The sequence below is a fragment of the Odocoileus virginianus genome, chromosome 10, assembly GCF_023699985.2.
Source record: "Odocoileus virginianus isolate 20LAN1187 ecotype Illinois chromosome 10, Ovbor_1.2, whole genome shotgun sequence".
Lineage (NCBI taxonomy): Eukaryota > Metazoa > Chordata > Mammalia > Artiodactyla > Cervidae > Odocoileus > Odocoileus virginianus.
In genome coordinates, this window is record NC_069683.1 from 59,691,271 (window position 1) to 59,709,888 (window position 18,618).

The 18,618-nt window shown below is 46.9% G+C and overlaps 1 protein-coding gene across 5 annotated transcripts in view; it reads left to right on the forward strand.

The window, feature by feature from the left end:
* The window catches only part of AMOTL1 (angiomotin like 1), a 208,455-nt gene that overhangs the window by 48,646 nt on the left and 141,191 nt on the right, over positions 1-18,618 (forward strand). For 2 of the 5 annotated variants that reach the window (XM_020885530.2, XM_020885523.2), the window contains exon 3: positions 11,082-11,132. In XM_020885530.2, the coding sequence (XP_020741189.2) occupies positions 11,082-11,132 (51 nt within the window). The other 3 variants (XM_020885534.2, XM_020885527.2, XM_020885522.2) reach the window with 3 other exon arrangements.

The window sequence follows — 18,618 nt, forward strand, 5'->3', positions numbered from 1 at the left end:
CCAACATATTGCCTGACGATTCACCCTCCAAAACTAGCTACTCTGCCTTCTCAATTAAAGGCTCTGGGGGCCCAGTTACAGACTTTTTTTTTTTTTTTTTTGCTGCTTATTTTGTTGTCACAGTAGAAAAGAGAACTAGCTCTTAACAAGGCCAGAAAATTAACAGTGCTGTCGCAATGTGTGGATTACCATCCAAGAGCCACCGACGGCCACCTCAGCTAATGCGTTGCCAAGGCCTCGATCCACCTGCTTTGGACCATCTTCCCTCCACCCCCTACCCCATGTCCCCCCTCTCCCAACACTGGCCGGTGCCAGCTGCTCCATCTCGGAGGCTCACTGTGGGCTAATGGGGTTTACATTTCTAGCGAGCTACCAGGGAAAGTCCTGAAAGTGTCCAGGCCTTGAAATCTTATTCTTGGCTTCACAGAGTCCTTTGAGAACCATGTTATCTGCCAGGGAGGCTCAGTCATCCTGGTGAGTCATGGGCCTGGAGGCAAGGCCAGTTCCATGAAACATCTGGGCATCTCGGTTGCCATGAGGGTGGGTCAACCTCCCGGAAAGCTGGTTAAGAAGAGCCCAGGATGTCTGGGGGAGATACAGAATTTCTCCATGAAAGTCCCTCTGCCACTCCCAATGCCTACACTCTTAAAATCCCCTCAAGGGCCTGGGCCGGTGGTTAAGCAAATTTATTTTAAGGCCTGGAACACATTTTCCAAATGAAATAAAATGCAAGGCCTGACACAGAAAACAGAAGGGGGCCAGAGCCCTGGTTCTGACCGGCGCGCTGCAGGCTCCCCTGATTCACCAGCTGCCCCGTCAGACATGTGGGGATTTGGCGCAGGAGGCGAGGTGTCCACAGCCCTTCTCCATGAATCTATAAAACACGTCTTCCTGTTATACATGTGCTCACTCAGCTGTTTGGGAACCCTGATGTCATTCCCTCTCCCCAGGGGACCCAACCTGCTTAAACTTATCATCAGGGAAGAGGCAGGAAGTGTGGGAAACATAACCTGGCAGCCGGAGCCAGGTGTGTCTAGAAATTCACTGGCGCTGTTTCCCACTCTGGTTATAAAAACAGGAAGGGGCGGACTTCCCTCCTGCAGGGAGGAAGGACATTTTTCCGAGTGTGGTCTGGGTGCCAAGCACTGCTGTGGACATTATTTCATTTTGTTCACATCCTCCCTGAAATCTCTTCAAGCAGTTATTATTACCCCCATTTTGCAGATGAGGAAACTGAGGCTTGTGAAGACACAAATACAAAGTCCAGCCTGCACGGCAAACGACACGAGTGCTCACAGTCACACTTAGGTCTTTGTTCTCCAGGGCTCTGCTCCATCCAGTTCACTTCCCTGTCAGTTTCAAGGGGGCAGCATCACCTTTCTGGGAAGCTTGATCCTTTGTGTCTATCTGTGTCTGTTTCTCAAACAACAAAAATTATTATTTGCTTACTTTTGCTGTGTTGGCTTTCTGTTGCTGTGTGCGGGCTTTCTGCAGCTGCAGTAAGCAGGGACCACTCTCCGGCAGCAGTCCGTGGGCTTCTCATTGTGGTGGCCTCTCTCGTTGCAGAGCACGGGCTCTAGGGCATGTGGGCTCAGTAGCTGCGGCCCACCTGCTCAGCTGCCCTGCAGCACATGGCGTCTTCTTGGATGAGGGATCGAACCAAATGATTAATTCCAATAAGCACTGCTCTGAATTAGACCACCTGAAGGCAGGCAGCACTCCGCAAAACACGCCCAGGAGGATTCTGCCTGCTTTCTCTAGTTTGGGTGAGTGGGGCTGCTTTCTAATGGCAGGGTGAGCACTTCTCACGGTGGTAGTGTGGGCACGTGGGCTTAGTTGGCCTCCAGCATGTGGAATCTTCCTGGATCAGGGATCGAACTCGTGTCTCCTGCGTTGGCAACTGGATTCCTAACTGCTGGGCCACCAAGGAAGTCCTATTTATTTTTTTTTTTAATTATTTTATTTTATAAAATTAAAATTGAGTATATGTTGGGTATAGTTGAGCTTTGTGTCTGTTTCTCTTGCATACAGGGTGGTAAAAAGATTGATACAACATAATCTGTCATCCCTGGTCTCCTATTGGCATTTGTTTTAACAAGTTTCATAAACATCAGTTCTTTTTACAGAGGAGATCACAGGCTAGGCAGGTCTGGGGACTTGTCAAAGATTTAGTGGCAAAACTAAGGCGAGAACTCAAGCTTCTGCTTCTCCTTTCAGCACCTACACTGCTAAGGCCACCGTTTCTTGGAAAAACCATTTTAATGTGAATAAAAGAGAGGCTCTTGTGCACCTGGTAGACTCTATTTGCAACGTCTGAAAGAAGTGATTCCCTCGCAGGCCTCAGTCCAAAACGGTAGATGAGGATGGTCTCTGCATGTCAGCAGAAACTCACATCACTTATAATGGTTTAGTTATAGATTTCAATGACACCAAATGTTTTTACCTTTCATCTTAACACAAGGTATTTTGTCTGACTTCACTCAATAGATCCAACTGAATGCAAGCTGGAAGTGTATGATTTTCCTCTGCAGGGACCTTTTTCTGTGTGTATTTTTGGAAAGGTTTACTCTGAGTTATGGCCACATATACCTTCTAGTCGCTTCTTGGCTCAGCCAGAGTTCATTTCCTTTGATCTGATGCTGAGTGAAGAGTCTTTTAAATCTTCACCTCTATTCCATAGTTGATAACAGGGGGTGTTACCTGGGGGTGGGAGGTGGGCTGGATGGATCCAAGTTCATACACTTAAAACACTTCGCTGTTGTTAGTAACGTCTACTGCACTGGTATTTGAATTGTTCAGAGAACATAATTAGCATTTTTTACCAAAATGAATCTTGTCTTCCTATCAGACTTACTACCATATCATCTCTTGACTTGCATTGTTTCTGCAAGAATAATGATATTTTTTTCTTTTCAGGTGACATATAGTGACATATAGGTGGCACTAGTGGTTTAAAAAAAAAAAAATCAAAAACCTGCTTACCAATGCAGGAGAAGTGAAACATGGATTTGATCCCTGGGTGGGGAAGAGTCCCTGGAGGAGGGCATGGCAACCTACTCCAGCATTCTTGCCTGGAGAATCCCATGGACAGAGGAGCCTGGCAGACTACAGTCCACAGGGTCGCAGAGCGGGACATGACTGAAGTGACTTAGCACACACACACCCGCACTTCTTCCATTAGGGCCATTTCTTTCTTCTGGACAGTATCAAACACTTAAAGCATTCTCTGAGGCTTGATTTTCATTTAAAGGGAACGAAGCAACTATGATTTCTTTCTGCCTTTCATCAGGGATTATTAAAAAAAAAACCAAAACATTGGGGTTGTGCTTAAAGAAAAGAATATTAAACCCTAAGGGAAGAGAGATGTCCTTTGGGCCATTTCAGCCCTGGAGCTAATGCTGAGACCAATTAAGTGAAAATTCTCTTTGATGAAACCCTACGGGTGGGTGCATATATGTCCCTGCTGTCCTCTGTCCGCTTGTCCTATGAGGATGCACGCAGAGACAGGATAACAGCAGAGTCAGACCAGCCCAGGCAGCCACGGCCTCTCTCTTCTCTCCTAAAGCAGTTCCTCCCTCGCTCCCCAGGGTGGGGAGGGGAAGAGGGGCAAGCTTCGCATCTCCACTCCTTTCTGCATTTAACTAGCAGAGAGCCTCCAGAAGAAAGAAGGCTACCTGCAGAGAAGGTGAGCCAAGGGCAACACCAGGGAGGAGAGGGAGGCTTTAGCTCTCTCCTCCTTGTCTTTCATGCTTGAAATCAGTGACCTCCCAGGGGTAGGGATCGGGAAGGCTGTGCACAGATGCTAGCCTGTGGCTACAGCACCCATGCAGCTTTTTCTTGCAAAGGAAATTGATAGCATACCTTGGCCGAAAAATAACCTTTTCCCTATGTGGCTTTTTTTTTTTTCTTTTAACTTTTTGTTTTTAAGTTTTTGGTGGCATCACAGGGTATATGGGATCTTAGTTCCCCAACCAGGGATCAAACCTGCATCCCCTGTATTGGAAGCGTGGCGTCTTAACCACTGAACCACTAGGGAAGTCCCCGCTAGGGTGGCATTTAGACCTCTCATCCATCTCTTGGGGGAAGAAGTCACCTCCTGTATGTGGCCCATCTCCTCCTTTTCTCCGTTGACCAAGGGGCCTGTGGTATCAAAGCAGCCCATCTAGGCTGGCCCTCCCTGTGGCCTCTGCTCCAAGCAGCGCTGCAGCAAGGCAGGCCCTGGCCCCACCGCAGGAAAGGCCAGCCAGGTGCTGATGGCATCCCCAGCCTCATGGGGGCACGGGGCTTGTACACAGCTGCCGTCCTGCCCACCATGCAGGATATTAGTGATGGCTGCTTTGCTAGAAACACCTCCAAAAGCATTTTCCAATGCTTTTAGCTCTAGAAAAATGGATCGAAGAATTCCTTTGATTTTAGCATTATGTTCCATGTTGCCACATGAGCACAGCTCCTGGGTGGAGGGATGAGAACTCTGCTTAGTGAGTTTCCAGGATAACTAAAGTAGACCCTTGTAATGCCCGCATACTGCTCAAGATTTTACTGTTCTATACATAACAGTTGATAAGACCTTTTCCCGAAGATTTGTTTATACACTTATACACTTTCTTGCCCAGAAAATAGTCATACCTCAGTTTATGATTGGGGTTGGACCAAGATCTCATGTAGAAATGCACTGTCTTTCATTTAGAAGCCATCATAGGGTATCTAACTTGCTTCAATAATTCATAAACATGTTTGAATATGCTTAAAAAGAAATCTCGATGAGCACACAAGAAGCTGTGGATGGTATTTCAGTTTGTGGATGGAAACTGAGAAAGGATAGCAAAGCGGACTTCCATTTTCAGTTTATACCCATGGGTACAAAATGTCATTTTCTTTCCCCTTGAATATATATTATTTGCTTATATAATAAAATTAGTTTAAAATATTTAGAGTTTGATATGTTATATAAAATTATTAATGTTATTGAATTATTATTATATAATTATATATTATATTATATATAATTATTATTATATAATTATCAATGTTATTATTAATGTTAATGAATAATATACTATTAACTTTATATATATGAAGAAATATTAAAGCGAGGGGTTGGGTTCCCAGGTTAGCTCCCAAAAGTCTGTTCAACTCAGATGCAGGGGGTGATAGTAAGAGTGGGTATCAGCCATCAGCCCCTGCCGTACTCTGTTTCAATGGAAAACCTGAGTCCCAGAAATAACTCACCCTGAGCCTCAGAAATATTCCCTCCTTGCTGCTTTCTCTCCACATGCCCCACTTTCTAATAATGCTGCCCGAGAAATAAAATCAGAGATTACTTCCCTCTCTTTAGAGGCCATAGCAGCAGGAAGCCCACTCTCCTTCTGTGGTGGTTGAGTGGCTCAGTCGTGTCTGACTCTTGAGACCCCATGGACTGTAGCCCGCCAGGCTCCTCTGTCCATGGGGTTTCCCAGGCGAGAATACTGGAGAGGGTTGCCACTTTCTTCTCGGGGGGATCATCCCAACTCAGGAATGGAACCCGGGTCTCCTGCATTGCAGGCCGATTCTTTACCGACTGAACTACAAGGGAAGCCCCACTAGGAGAGTCAAAAAAAGGGACTCCAGCATGCCCAAGCCTCCTGTGAGGGAGAGAAAGAAACGTTCCTTCCTCAGCGACCACAGTGCCCAGCACTGTGCTTGGTCTGTTTCACACTTAACCAGCTCAGCTTCTCCCGGCAATACTGTATTAAGTATTATTGCCAGGAAACTGAAGCTCTGGGAGATCTAGTAACAACCCTGTGATTTCTCCCCTAATAATTTGATAGCACTGAGACTCCAACCTATAATATTGTGTACTCTCTTTTATAACTTCCCAGCAGAACAATTTCTTTTTATATTGGAATGTAATTGCTTTGGGTTTCCCTTGTGGCTCAGCTGGTAAAGAATCCACCTACAATGTGGGAGATCTGGGTTTGAGCCCTGTACTGGGAAGATTCCCTGGAGAAGGGAACAGCTACCCACTCCAGTTTTCTGGCCTGGACACTTCCATGGACTGTATAGTCCTTGGTGTCACAAAGAGTCGGACACGACTGAGCGACTTTCACCTTCACTTCATGTACTTGCTTTACAATGTTGTGTTAGCTTCTGCTGTACCACAAAGTGACTCAGCCATATGTACACACACCTCCCTCCCTCTTGAGCTTCCTCCCTCCATCCCACCCTCTAGGTCATCACAGAGCCCCGAACTGAGCTCCCTGTGTTACACAGCGGCTTCCCACTAGCTGTCTACTTACACCTGGGGGGCATACTTCAATGCTACGCTCCCAGTCTGCCCCACCCTTCCCTGCCCCCGCTATGCCCACGTGTTTGTTCTCTACATCTGCATCTCTGTTCCTGTCCTGCAAATGGTACCTGTCATGTGGAGTAAGGTAAGTCAGAAAGAGAAAAACAAATGTTGTATATTAATGCATATATATGAATCTAGAAAAATGGTACTGATTAACTTATTTGCAGAACCATTTCTTTATAAGAGGCCTATAACAATCAATTATGGGTAGGTATTTGAGATGTTGCCTAAGGTTAGGAAGGTCTTCTGAACCTACTGGAAGGTGAGCAACATGAGGACAGGAACCTGTTCTGACCACTGTTGTACTGAATTGCCTCGCAGATGCATTGCCTCCCATCCTGGAAGCATGGTGTGACTGCTTAGTTGCTCAGTTGTTTCTGACTCTTTGCAACCCCATGGATGGTAGACTCCTAGGCTTCTCTGTCCATGGAATTCTCTGGGCAAGAACACTGGAGTGGGCTGCCATTCCCCTCTCCAGGGGATCTTCCTGACCCAGGGATGGAATCCACATTGCAGGCAGATTCTTTCCCATTTGAACCGCAAGAGAAGCATGGTTCTTCCCCCATAAATACTGTTTGACTAACAGGAAATGTTATTGTTTGCTCTGCTTTGCTTCCTAAGATAGAAAATTGGAATCATATATTTCAGAAAAATTGTCAACAACAAATATTAAAACAAGAAAAATATTTTTTCATTAACTTTCAGCTGATTAGGAAATTTAAATAACTGAAGGGCTGTAAGAAAATTTCTTAGTTTATGAGTCATCCATTTATAGCAAACAAATTGAAAGGGAGTCCATTGTGAGTCCAATCTGGCAGGCTCCAGAACCTAATCACCTGGTAGAATATTTGTAATGCTCTTCCTATGGGGAATGCCTGAGCCTAATTCCACATAACCAACTTTCAAGGAAACTCTTAGAAAGCAAACTAAGAGATGGGACCATGTACATTGCCTTTAATTGGAAGCATAATCTGTGGTTAGTGATTCCTTTCAGTAACTCAAAGTCATTAAAGAAGAGAAAAGAGCTCCATTTTCTGAAGCTGTGAAAGAGCATACTAATAATAACTAACATGAACTTGATTTTCACAATGTGACAGTCTCTATTCTACAGGCTCTAAATGCTGTAGTTTATTGCATTATTGCTACAACCTTATGAGTTAGGTATAATAATTATCTCCATTTTTATAGAAAACTAAGGTTAGCAGAAATTAAACTACTGGTTAATAGTGGATCTGGTATTAGAGCCAAGGTCTGGTTGACCCCTAACTAGACCTTGGCTCTCATACCAAAGACCTCTGTAGACTATCTCTCTTGGAATGCAAAGGCTAGTTGCCTCCTGATCTGATGGGGAATCGGAGGCGACCAGTCCTGCAAACAGGCCATCTGAGCTCACCTCCTCATGACATCAGGGAGTCAAAGGCTTCTATTCAGATCAAGAACTGACCATTGGAATTTGGCAATGCCAAGGTCAGTCTTGACCTTGACAAGAGCTTCTCTGAAAGAGTGATGAGCTAGAAGTCTGTTTGCCTTTAAGATTAAAGGAAGATAGTAGAAATAATGAGTGTAAACAATTCTTTGATGAATTTTGTTGTAAACTGCCACCAAGACTTGAGGTCACTAATTGGAAGAGAGGTAGAGTTGGAAAAGATTTTTTAAAGATAGAAACATAGTGGCATATTTGTATATGGATGGGAATGATCCAGAACAGAGGAAAACACCAACTTAGAGAAGAAAGTGGGGGAACCCATGTCAGAGGGCATGGAGGATCTGACACACAACAGAGAAGCTGGCCTTAGCTGGAGAATGGATGGTTCAGCCATAGTGACAAGACAGCAGGAGAGTAAGCAAACCAGGAGAACGGAGAGCGATTGCTGGGCTGCACTGATGTCCACTCGAGGTTGTGCTCAGTCGTGTCCGACGCTCTGCCACCCAGGGACTGTAGCCCACCAGACTCCACTGTCCATGGGATTTCCCAGGCAACAATACTGGAGTGGCTTGCCATTTCCTTCCCACTTGAGGTTAGTGGTCACATATTGAAAATAAGACCAGTCAGCACGATGGTATGCTTTTCTAATCATGTTTCACTGGGTGCTGGTAGAGACAAGATAGATTTTATCAGGGGTGCGGTTTTCCCAAAGACTTAGTAGACAGAAAGAGAGGTGGATTTGAAGGCGTATATAAGAGAAATGATAATAGTAAACCTAGAAACTAGGGTGGTTAAAAGAGGAAGGAATGTCAAGAGGGAGAGTAAGGGACACAGAAAAGTTCACAGGATCAGTAAATTACAGGAGCTGTTGGGGTCAAGGAGACACTGGGTGAGGTTAACAGGAAGAATAAGCTGGAAGGCTTGGAAGGCTGGGTGGTGGTGACAGGAGAGTGGAATGCTTGGTGCTGAGATTGCAGATGGTGTCACTAGGAGGGCAGGAAGCTGGGATAGCGAGAGAGGCAGGAAGGGAGAGGACATTGAAGAGTTGAGAGACCAGAGTATGAAAAGTATCCACTGGTAGATTTGGGAATAAAAATTATCATGGGAATGGTATTGGGGAAAGTGACAGTGATCCAGATGCCAACACCTTCAAGAAATGAGGTAGAATAACACAGAGGCCTGTAGACGGCTACAGTAAGAGGCGTGGACAGCGTGCTCTGTTATTTTCAAGGAGAGCTGGGTTTCCTTCAGAGTGAGGAGTTGAAAGAAACTGATGAACCATGAATGAAAGGGAAAGTGAAAGGCGCTCAGTCATGTCCAACTCTTTGGGATCCAGTCCATGGAATTCTCTAGGTCAGAGTACTGGAGTGGGTAACCTATCCCTTCTCCAGTGGATCTTCCTGACCCAGGAATTGAACAAGGGATTTCCTGCATCGCAGGCAGATTCTTTATCAACAGAGCTATCAGGGAAGCCCATGAATTCCTGAGGGCAAATGGAGGTTTTCAGGAGATGGGAGGGGAAGTCTTGATCTGTGCAAACATTCACCCAAGCACATTCACTTCTTCAATTTCAGAGCTCAGACTGTCAGGAGTGGGGAAAGCAGAAGAGGACAAAGAGATAAGTCAGGCAGCTCAAGAACCGTTGCTTTGGGGAGTTCCCTGGCCTAGTGCTTAGGATTCTGGGCTTTCACTGCTGTGATCCTGGTTCAGACCGTGGTCGGGGAATGGAGATATCCCTCAAGCCACTCTCAGGGCAGCCAACAAAAAAAGAAGACGAAGCAGAACGGCTACCCTGGTGGGGAAGGAGGACAGTCTCACCCTGGCCCCCAGCCATGCCTCTGTGGGCACTCGGAGGGTGGCTTCTATCAGTTGTAGACTGTCAGCAGAACACCCAGAGATGGCTGAGGTTTACAGAATGAGGGCACCTTAGCACAGGTCCATAGGCCCTCGGGCTGCTGCAGCTGGCCATCTGATCAGTCTGAGACTACAGAATGTCCCCGGGACGTTGCCCAGACTGTTAACTCTCCAACTATCAGTGTCCAAGGACGGGGATGGAGAAGAGGCAGCCGTTTTCTGTGTCTGCGCCTTCCTTCCTCTGCCTCCTCCCAGCATCTTTAGAACACATTCCCATAGCCCAGGGCCCTCCTGAGTGAGGTGTCAGTCAGTCCTGGTAGAACACACATAATGCATCTGTACAAGTTATTCGGGCCACTGACCTAGGGAGGGAGATTCCTGCAATCTGACATGAATTTCTTTAGGACCTACAACTCAAACTTTCAGACCCAAACTTTTGTTTCTACATTCCGTACGTGAAACTGCTCAGCTATTTTTATATTAGAAGGAATATGGCTCTGCCCTCTCCTGACACGTGCGCGCGCACACACACACATTATCACCACGATGCGCAGTCATCCATAAATTACTTAACTTCTGAGCCTCAGTTTCCCTACCTGTGCACTGAAGACATATTACCTTCCCTGCTAGTCTCTTAAAAGGAAGAAATATTGCTTGGAGTGGAGTCAGAATTCATGTTCAAAGGAGAGGATTGGGGGCGTTGGAAACCATTGCTTGCTGCAGGGAATATTCAAGCTCTGAAACTCCTGCCTCTCTCCAGGAGAAGCACAGAAAAAAAAAACAAAAAACACGATTTCCCAAGCATTGGAACAGGACAGACATAATACAAAAATGCAGAAATCGTTTTACAACTGGTGACGCGCTCGTTCGTCATAAATGGTCAGAGAGGGTGGGGGTGGGGAAGATGCCCTCCCACCGGGAGTCTGGAGGCAGCGCGCGCGCCACTGCCGAGAGTGAAGGCAGCGGTCGCCTAGCAACGGGTAGCGGGGATGCGCACGGGCGCTCCATCGGGTGGGCGCAGAGAGCTTGCCGCCGCCGCTGTTGCGCGCTCTCGGGCCTCCGGGACCCGCAAGGAAACTTTGGGGATCCTGGGGGCCGGGGCGTCGACACTAGACCCGGGGGACGCCGCGATGCGCCCCGCGGGCTGAGGACAGAGGGGGGGGTCGCTGTCTGGCGCTCCGGGCCGGGGAATCCATGGGCTCGCACCTACGGAAAGTTGGCGCGCACCTGCCTGCGCCCGGAAGACGCTTGGTTCCTGGGCCGAACTGCTCCCCGCCAAGTTTCTTTGACAATTTCTTACCCCAGTGGATCTGGCATCTGGAACCCCGTGAGGCCCCGGGTTCACGGATTCCCGTCCCTAGGAGAGAGAAACGCGCGCTTTTCTACGGGACCTGCGCGGTAACTGATGTTTAATCGATTCGCCCTGAATGGTTGAGATTCTATTTTTGTTTTCTGCTTTTCTTCTTTCTCCAGACAACGAGTTTGTGGAAGCCTCTCCCGCGCTCTACAGCCCGGAGGAGTTCGGTAAGTCTACCCCTTTTGCCTTTTCTTGTCGGAACCCAGCCTGGGAATAGCGAATTTGGTGGGCACCCGGATCCAAGACCGAGGGGCGGAGAGAAGGGCTGGCCGGGGGACTCTTGCCCTGCTGCATGTTCCTTTCGAGGTGAGAACTGGCTTCTTCCTGGAGCATATGCTTTGGAGGGGCCTGGGGCGGGGAGAGTCTGGGTGTGTGTGTGTGTGTGTGTGTGTGTGTGTGTCTGTGTGTCTGTGTCTGTGTGTGTGTGTGTGTCTGTGTGTCTAGGTCTTTGGTGATGCTCCCAGGAGCGCGCCACAGCAAACTTCTTGATCTGCGGGCCCCTGCAAGGAGGCCGTCTCATTCTGCCTGGAAGGATGCAGCTAGCTGGTAAATGCCACAGGAAGGACATCATGTGGCTACTCCCTAACCTGAATTTAATGAAGTCCAGGGCCAAAAACGTTCTGGTAATTACATTTCAAGACCTGGGAGCTGCGATCGTCCTTGACTTCTGTTTTTCCTCCAGGTGTCTGGGAATAGGGCATTTCATCCTCTTCTGCCTGTCATTCTAAGTGTAGATTTGTGGTGGGTGAGCCAGGACACACTTGTCAGAAACAGACTTCCTCCTGTGAAGAGAAGGACATTTGCGTTGTCGGGATAGCTCCAAGCATTCCTGCCACCCAGTCTCATTTAGTAGCTTAGTGGTTGACGGTTTTGTTTTTCTTTTTCTTTCTCAGTCTCTGTTTCCTTAAGCCGCGAACAATCTGGGCTGTCAAGTCTGTCCCTGCTGTTCTTTTATCACCAGCTTGAACATCTCGCCTTCCTTCCGTGAAATGACAGCTGTTTAAAAATGTTTATCCACAGTGAGGCTCTGAGCCTTGGGTACCATGTGTCTGATCATCCTTTCCTCCTGGTCTGTGTGTCCTCGGCAAGACCCACACTGGCTAAAGTGAATTAAATTCCACCGCAGCAAGGACTTTCATCCATTTCTAGGAGCCAGGCACCCAAAATAGGTCTGGATCAAGGGAGGCATTCTGAGGCAGGGGAGAGGACCTTGTTTAATTCAAAAAATGTGTTTCTGACAAGTTGTGAGGCAGTCACATCTCTGGAAATGGAATCACAAATTAAATGCATGAACAAAACTAGCTTCTGAAGGTGCACTGTGGTGAGCCTTTTTATGAAACGGAAATGACATCTAAACCATAGCTTTTCATAAAGCAGTTTATGAAGAGGGCAGATTCTTGGTGATCTGCTCCACATGTGTTTAATTATTTTAATGACACCAGCATTGGTGCTTCACCGTGTGACAGAAGCTGCTTGGTTCTCTTAAATTATAGATAAGTGTCAGCCATGGCAGAATGACCAGTCCTTGCTTTGAGAAACCACCTGTATAAACACCTAAAGGTTTGCATTTGCAGAATGATTTATGTACCTGAAAGGCCCAGGTGATTGGTCCTCATTTGTTTTCATCTCTCCCTTTGGTACTAACAGACTGGACGCCCAACTGAGGTGCTAATCAGTAGGAGGAGCCCTTCAAATTAGTAGTAGAAACTCAGAAAGCAGCATTTTTTCCCCTTCAGCTCCTCTGTGGGGAGAGCCCAGTTTTTTTGAGGAGGTGAAAGTGTTATAGGAATCCCGGGGTTCCCTCCTGGGCTCTGGGATGCAAGATGATTGAGAATATAAAATAATATAAAACACAGAGTCAGAGTGTGAGACCAAGTTTCTGGCTGCTGTGCTTTTCCTAGTACAGGCTTGTGCTCAGTGGTGTCCAACTCTTGCAATCCCATGGACTGCAGCCTGCCAGACTCCTCTGTCCATGTGATTCTCCAGGCAAGAATACTGGAGTGGGGTGCCATTTCCTACTCCAGGCGATCTTCCCCACCCAGGGATTGAACCCGTGTCTTCTGCGTCTCCTGCATTGATGGGGAGATTCTTTACCACTGAGCCACCTGGGAAGCCCTTGCCTGCTTTAGTAGATCTGTTAACCAGTCTGTTTTCTCATCTTTGAAAAGCAGGGGTTGTGCCAAGCAGCCTCTAAGGCATCACCCAGTTCGAGCCTCCTGAAATCTTAAGCCAAAGGAGGCTTGTGGCTGTTGGGTATTTATTGTTTACACCGGGTGCTATGCTGCTTGGGTACATGGTGTCTCCAGAGGGACTTCCTCTTCCTGACAGAGCAGCTCATTGGATGAGACTGCATTGTTTCCATGCTATTCAGGTCAAAGAGGGAGCTGGCATTTTTTTCCTTGGAAAGAATCATGATACTTTTCGGTGCTTTCCTTAGACACACAGCAGGAAAGATTACCCTACAGCAGTTGATGAGCTTGTCAAGCAGCCATCCTTTCTGAAGCACGAAAGAGCACAGATTCACCCCTTGGCCAGGATCTCAGGGACCTGGAGAAGAGGTGGAGGGAGGCCGTGAAGACTTAATTTGAATTCTATCACTGCACTGACCTGTGACCTTGAGCAGATGACAAAACTGCTCTGAGCCTCTCAACCTAATTGCAGACCTTGCATGACTGTGGTCAATGATGTGTGTAAAGTCCTAGTCCCACATGTTGTATGTGCAGATATTGAGGAAGTGCTTATGGCTGTTAGTTTATTATTATTATTATTAAGTTAAAAGACACATTCCCAGTGCATGAAGGATGGACTAGCTCTCACCATTTGTCCCAACCTATTAACTGAAACCATTTTTATTTCTAGAAATTCCTCTGTAATTTGCTTATTCTTCAAACAGATGCTCAGAAATGGTGATCAGGTCATTTGAATTATTTAGTGATTTGTTTTGGAGCTACATGTGGAATGGTGTTCCATCCAGGGTCTTCAGTGACAGTCCCACTACTTTCTTGTGATGCAATAGGTAGACTACTTCAACTCCAAATTTCATATCAGTCTCCAAATAAGCCATGACTAGCGCTTTGGGGCATTTATTCTCAGTGTTGCAGCAAGATCACGTAATGAATTTAAGTAACCAAAAAGGGGTTTTTGTTCCCCTACATTCCTACTTTCTGCCCTCTGACCACCCTGAGGCATCTCTTGTGCCCCCCCAGAAGTGCATCACACTTCCTGTTTCTCAGGCCTGTGAATAAAATAAACTTTTGTTTCCCTCTACAAAACAAAAAGGAATTTTTGAAAAGGCAGTGAAAATAGGAGTCTAACTCGAGATGAATGCTGTGTTGAAGGTGTCTTCTGATGGAGAGTCCAGAAATATGCCCTCTCTCTTGTGATGGTACCATTTTCTAGAGGCAAAATCCTCATCGTCTCTCCATAGTCCTTCTATAGCCCCGTGAGTAGGTAGAAATGATGGCCATCAGAGAGGGTAAGAGAATGCATGGAGAGTTGGAATGAACCCAGGTGTGATCATGTCTGCCCCTGTCTAATAACCTTTATCAACTTCCTACTACCTGGAAGATAGACATTCGGTTACTCGTGGGGTAATGTACATCATTTGCATCATTCCCACTCACCATAACCTTCTGTTTACATTGAGCAACAGGACAGCCTAAATGCAGCTCTGGCTACATAATACCCTCCCCTTCTCTCTTCCTCTCCTGGCTGGCTCCTACCCTTCCTTCAACACTCAGTTCATGTGTCACGTGCTCCTAGGGATTCTCCACCCTGCTCATTAGAATCAGGGGAACTATTAAAAGTCCTGCGACCAAGTCGTAACCCTGACCAATTACATTAGAATCCCTGGAGTGTGGACCTAAGCATCCATATTTTATCACTGTATATTTTAAAAACTGAATCCCAAGTGATTCTGGTGTGTAGCCAGGGTTGTCAGTACTGTATGAGGTTGTGGCCACTTCATTCTTCTTTACAGATCTAGCAGCCAGCCCAGTACCTGGTACAGGAAATGCTTATTGAATGAGTGAATGAGGGTCACCTCTGAGATGCTTTGTCTTTTCACAGTTGTATATTCCTAAGATGGAACTGTCTGTTTGTCATACCAATGCCTTGGGGCACTTGTATCCTTCGACCTGTATCTCTCTCATCTGTTCATTCCTTAGGTTTAATCAGTTTGTTTCTTAAAAATTGAAATTTTAAAACCACTTTTTAGTATAAAAGTAGTACATGCTTACTTTAGAAAATTTGGGCGTTAGGAAGAACAGAAGAGAGTCCACTCCCTCACCACTGAAAAGCACATGGACATGGATGGGTCACTGTTTCCTTAACTTTTCCTAATTTTCTGCCCTTTGGGGCTTCTTGACCCTCTGAAATGCCTCAGTGTGTTCAATTGATGCTCTGTTTTGCTCAGACCCTGGGAACTTTCCTAAGTCCCCAAAGGAATGTTCATGGGAACAGCATTCTTGAGAGACCAGGGCCAGTGCCCCCACAGCCAGTGTACCATGAGAAAGGGTATTCTTGTGCTATTCTTGCCTTCCTTATTCAAGCAGGATGTAGGGGCTTTATTACAATAATTGGTCACAGTTATGTAACTTCTTTAAAACAGTGAATGTTTGCCAGCCCACCCCCTTGCCCTCCTAAAATGGGATGAGAGTGCACTGCTGGATAATAGTCCTTATGTCTGTCAGAGTGCAGCAACTGGGACATATGAAAATAGTCAGGATAGATAGATGAACTGCTGCTGTAACAAACAAGCTCAGATGCAATGACTTAACACCATAAAGGTGCTGTTTGTTGCTTGTATTGTAGTCAAGTGTTGAGTTGTCGGAGGGCTCTGATCCATGTAGTCATGGAGAACCCCAGGCTCCTTTCCTGTTTTCATCCATCCTACTCTATAGCATCAGATTCCTTCACTGGATGCTTTACATACATTTGGCAGACAAGTGAATAAGGTGAGCGGGACAAAGGTACGCTCACCGATGGTTGTCTCAGCCTGGGGGTATCACACCTTCCCTCCAATTCCAGAGGTGGGAGCTAGTGCCCTAGCCTCACCCAGATGGAAGGAGGCTGGGAAATGTAGTCTAGTAACAGCCAGAAAGAAGAGGAGCGTACTTGCATTGGTGATCACTAACCATCTTTACCGGTCACGTCTCTTACTGCTTTAACCACAGTGACTGAGCTACATACTGGTCTTCGTATTGTTTAAGTTACTGGCTCAGCTGCTACAACCAAGGCTAAAATAACAAGAGTGAAACAAGAAACAAATTAAATTGTCTTTCACTTGGAGCATAAGCAGTTCAGCGCTGATCTGATAACCTCAAATGGAGTTTCCCTGCCGTGGGCTAAGGTGGCTGCTTCAGATCACACCATCACACCCCACATTCCCGTCTATAGGAAAGAGATAGGAAAAGTGGAGGGCGTAATCTAAAAGCGGCTCACATTGTTTCATTTGCATTCCTTTGGCCTGAACTCTAGTCAGATGGCCATACCTTGCTCCAAGAAGGATGGAAAATCTGGGTGGGAGTAAGTGGAGTCTATTACTGGAAGGATGACTGAGTCGGATGCAGGGGGGAAAAGGTGCTGGATAACCAGTAATCTTTTCATTCAGTTCTAGGATGCATGTTGTAGTGGTTGAGAGCATGGATTCAGAGTCATACTGTGTGGGCTTCAGTTTGATCCCACCTCTTATTTGCTCTGTGACCTTGGGCAGGTTACGTCATCTATATCTCTGTTTCCTAATCTATAAACTCATGTGTCAGCTCTCTTCTGATGCTCTTCCAGACCCACTTACCATCCTTCACCACCCTGCTCAGTGCCCTGGAAAACTTACCTTTCTGGATGGACACCCCTGGCTTCCTTTTTGGCCAGTGAAATGTACCACCAGGATGTGGGAGGGTGGAAACCAAGGGATGTCAAGGTACTTAGTCCTTTCCCATGCGGCTGTGGGATAACATGACTGGATCAGTCTAGGCCACTGCTCACTCTCCTGCAGCATCCGATCCTGCTGGGTTCTGGAACCTCCCCTTCTGAATGAGCGGTGGCAGCCACGCCCCATCTGGCTCACCCCTGGTTACTCCCCCATCGCCTGTTTTCCCTTCTCCCTGCCCATCACACTCTCACCAGCAGGCCCTTAACTGCTTTTTTCAGAGCATACCACCCATTTCCTGTTGGGACTCTCTGATATGATGGGGATAATAGTAGTACCAGCCGCAGACCATAGTGGTGAGGAGCAAATGGGTTTTAGAAGGAACACTTGAATGTCGTCGTTGTTCAGTCACTCAGTCGTGTCCACCTATTTGTGAACCCAGGGACTGCAGCATACAAGGCTTCCCTGTCCTTCACTATCTCCCGGAGCTTGCTCAAACTCATGGCCATCGAGTCAGTGATGCCATCCAACCATCTCATCCTCTGTCGCCCCCTTCTCCTCCTGCCCTCAGTCTTTCCCAGCATCAGAGTCTTTTCCAATGAGTTGCCTCTTAGCATCAGGTGGCCAAAGTATTAGCGCTTCAGCTTGAGAATCAGTCCTTCTGATGAATATTCAGGGTTGATTTCCTTTAATATTGATTGGTTTGATTTCCTTTGCAGTCCAAGGGACTCAAGAGTCTTCTGAATGTCCTAACCATCATTAAATGTTCACTATGTTTCATGTCCGTGGGCGAATGCCCTCATCCCTACAGGCATGGTCAAACCTTCTGAAAGACCTGGTCTTTGACATATAAACTAAATAATATGGCCACTCATCTCCTCTTCTGCACCTTGTGTTAAGAGGATGCAGCAAGAGGTTGCAGATCTGTTGCTGCAACCAAAGTTTCTTTCCTCTCATCATGTGGGGAGAAATAAGGAGAAAGGTCCCAGACCTTTATTATCATTCACTTAACCGGTGCTGGGCTCTGTAGGGGTGTAAACAGTCTACCCAGCTTCCCAGCTTGGAGTTTAAATCATGCCGCCCACATTGATAGCCCAATAACAATTTCCAAGGATTTTCCTGTGCATGTTACTAACAAATTGGGCTTCCCTGATGGCTCAGTGGGTAAAGAATCTGCCTGTAGTGCAGGAGACCTGGGTTCAATCCCTGGGTCAGGAAGATCCCCTGGAGAAGGGAATGGCTACCCACTCCAGTATTCTTGCCTGGAGAATCCCATGGACAGAAGAGCCTGGCAGGCTATAGGCCAAAGGGTTGCAAAGAGTTGGACACGACTGAACAGCTAAGCACACATTACTAACAAATCAAGTCTTTTTCTAAGGCTACCCTCTAATTTTAGGCCCAATAATTCTCAGGGGTGCTTGTTCACATCCACAGAGTCAGTTCTGATTGCTCTAGTCTTTTGCCAAGGGAGCTGGAATCCAGATACACCTTATTGAGGCCAGTGGACACCTTGGTAACTGCTCACAACCTCTTTCTCCAGAAACCAGTGACCCCCACGACACAGCCATCGCTGCTGCCGCCTCTTCTCATGACAGAACCCAGGGCTTGGTGTTCGCCTGCCCGGAGCCTAACTGGTTCCCAGTGGCCTGCCTTCGGCTGGCCAAAGCACTGAGGGCACCACTCTCCAAATGCTGCAGAGTTGGCCCAGGGCTTTCTAGTCACTACACAAGTCCCCACTCACCTAGGGGCTGGGATCAGGTTGGCCACATGCCCGGCTCTGAGTG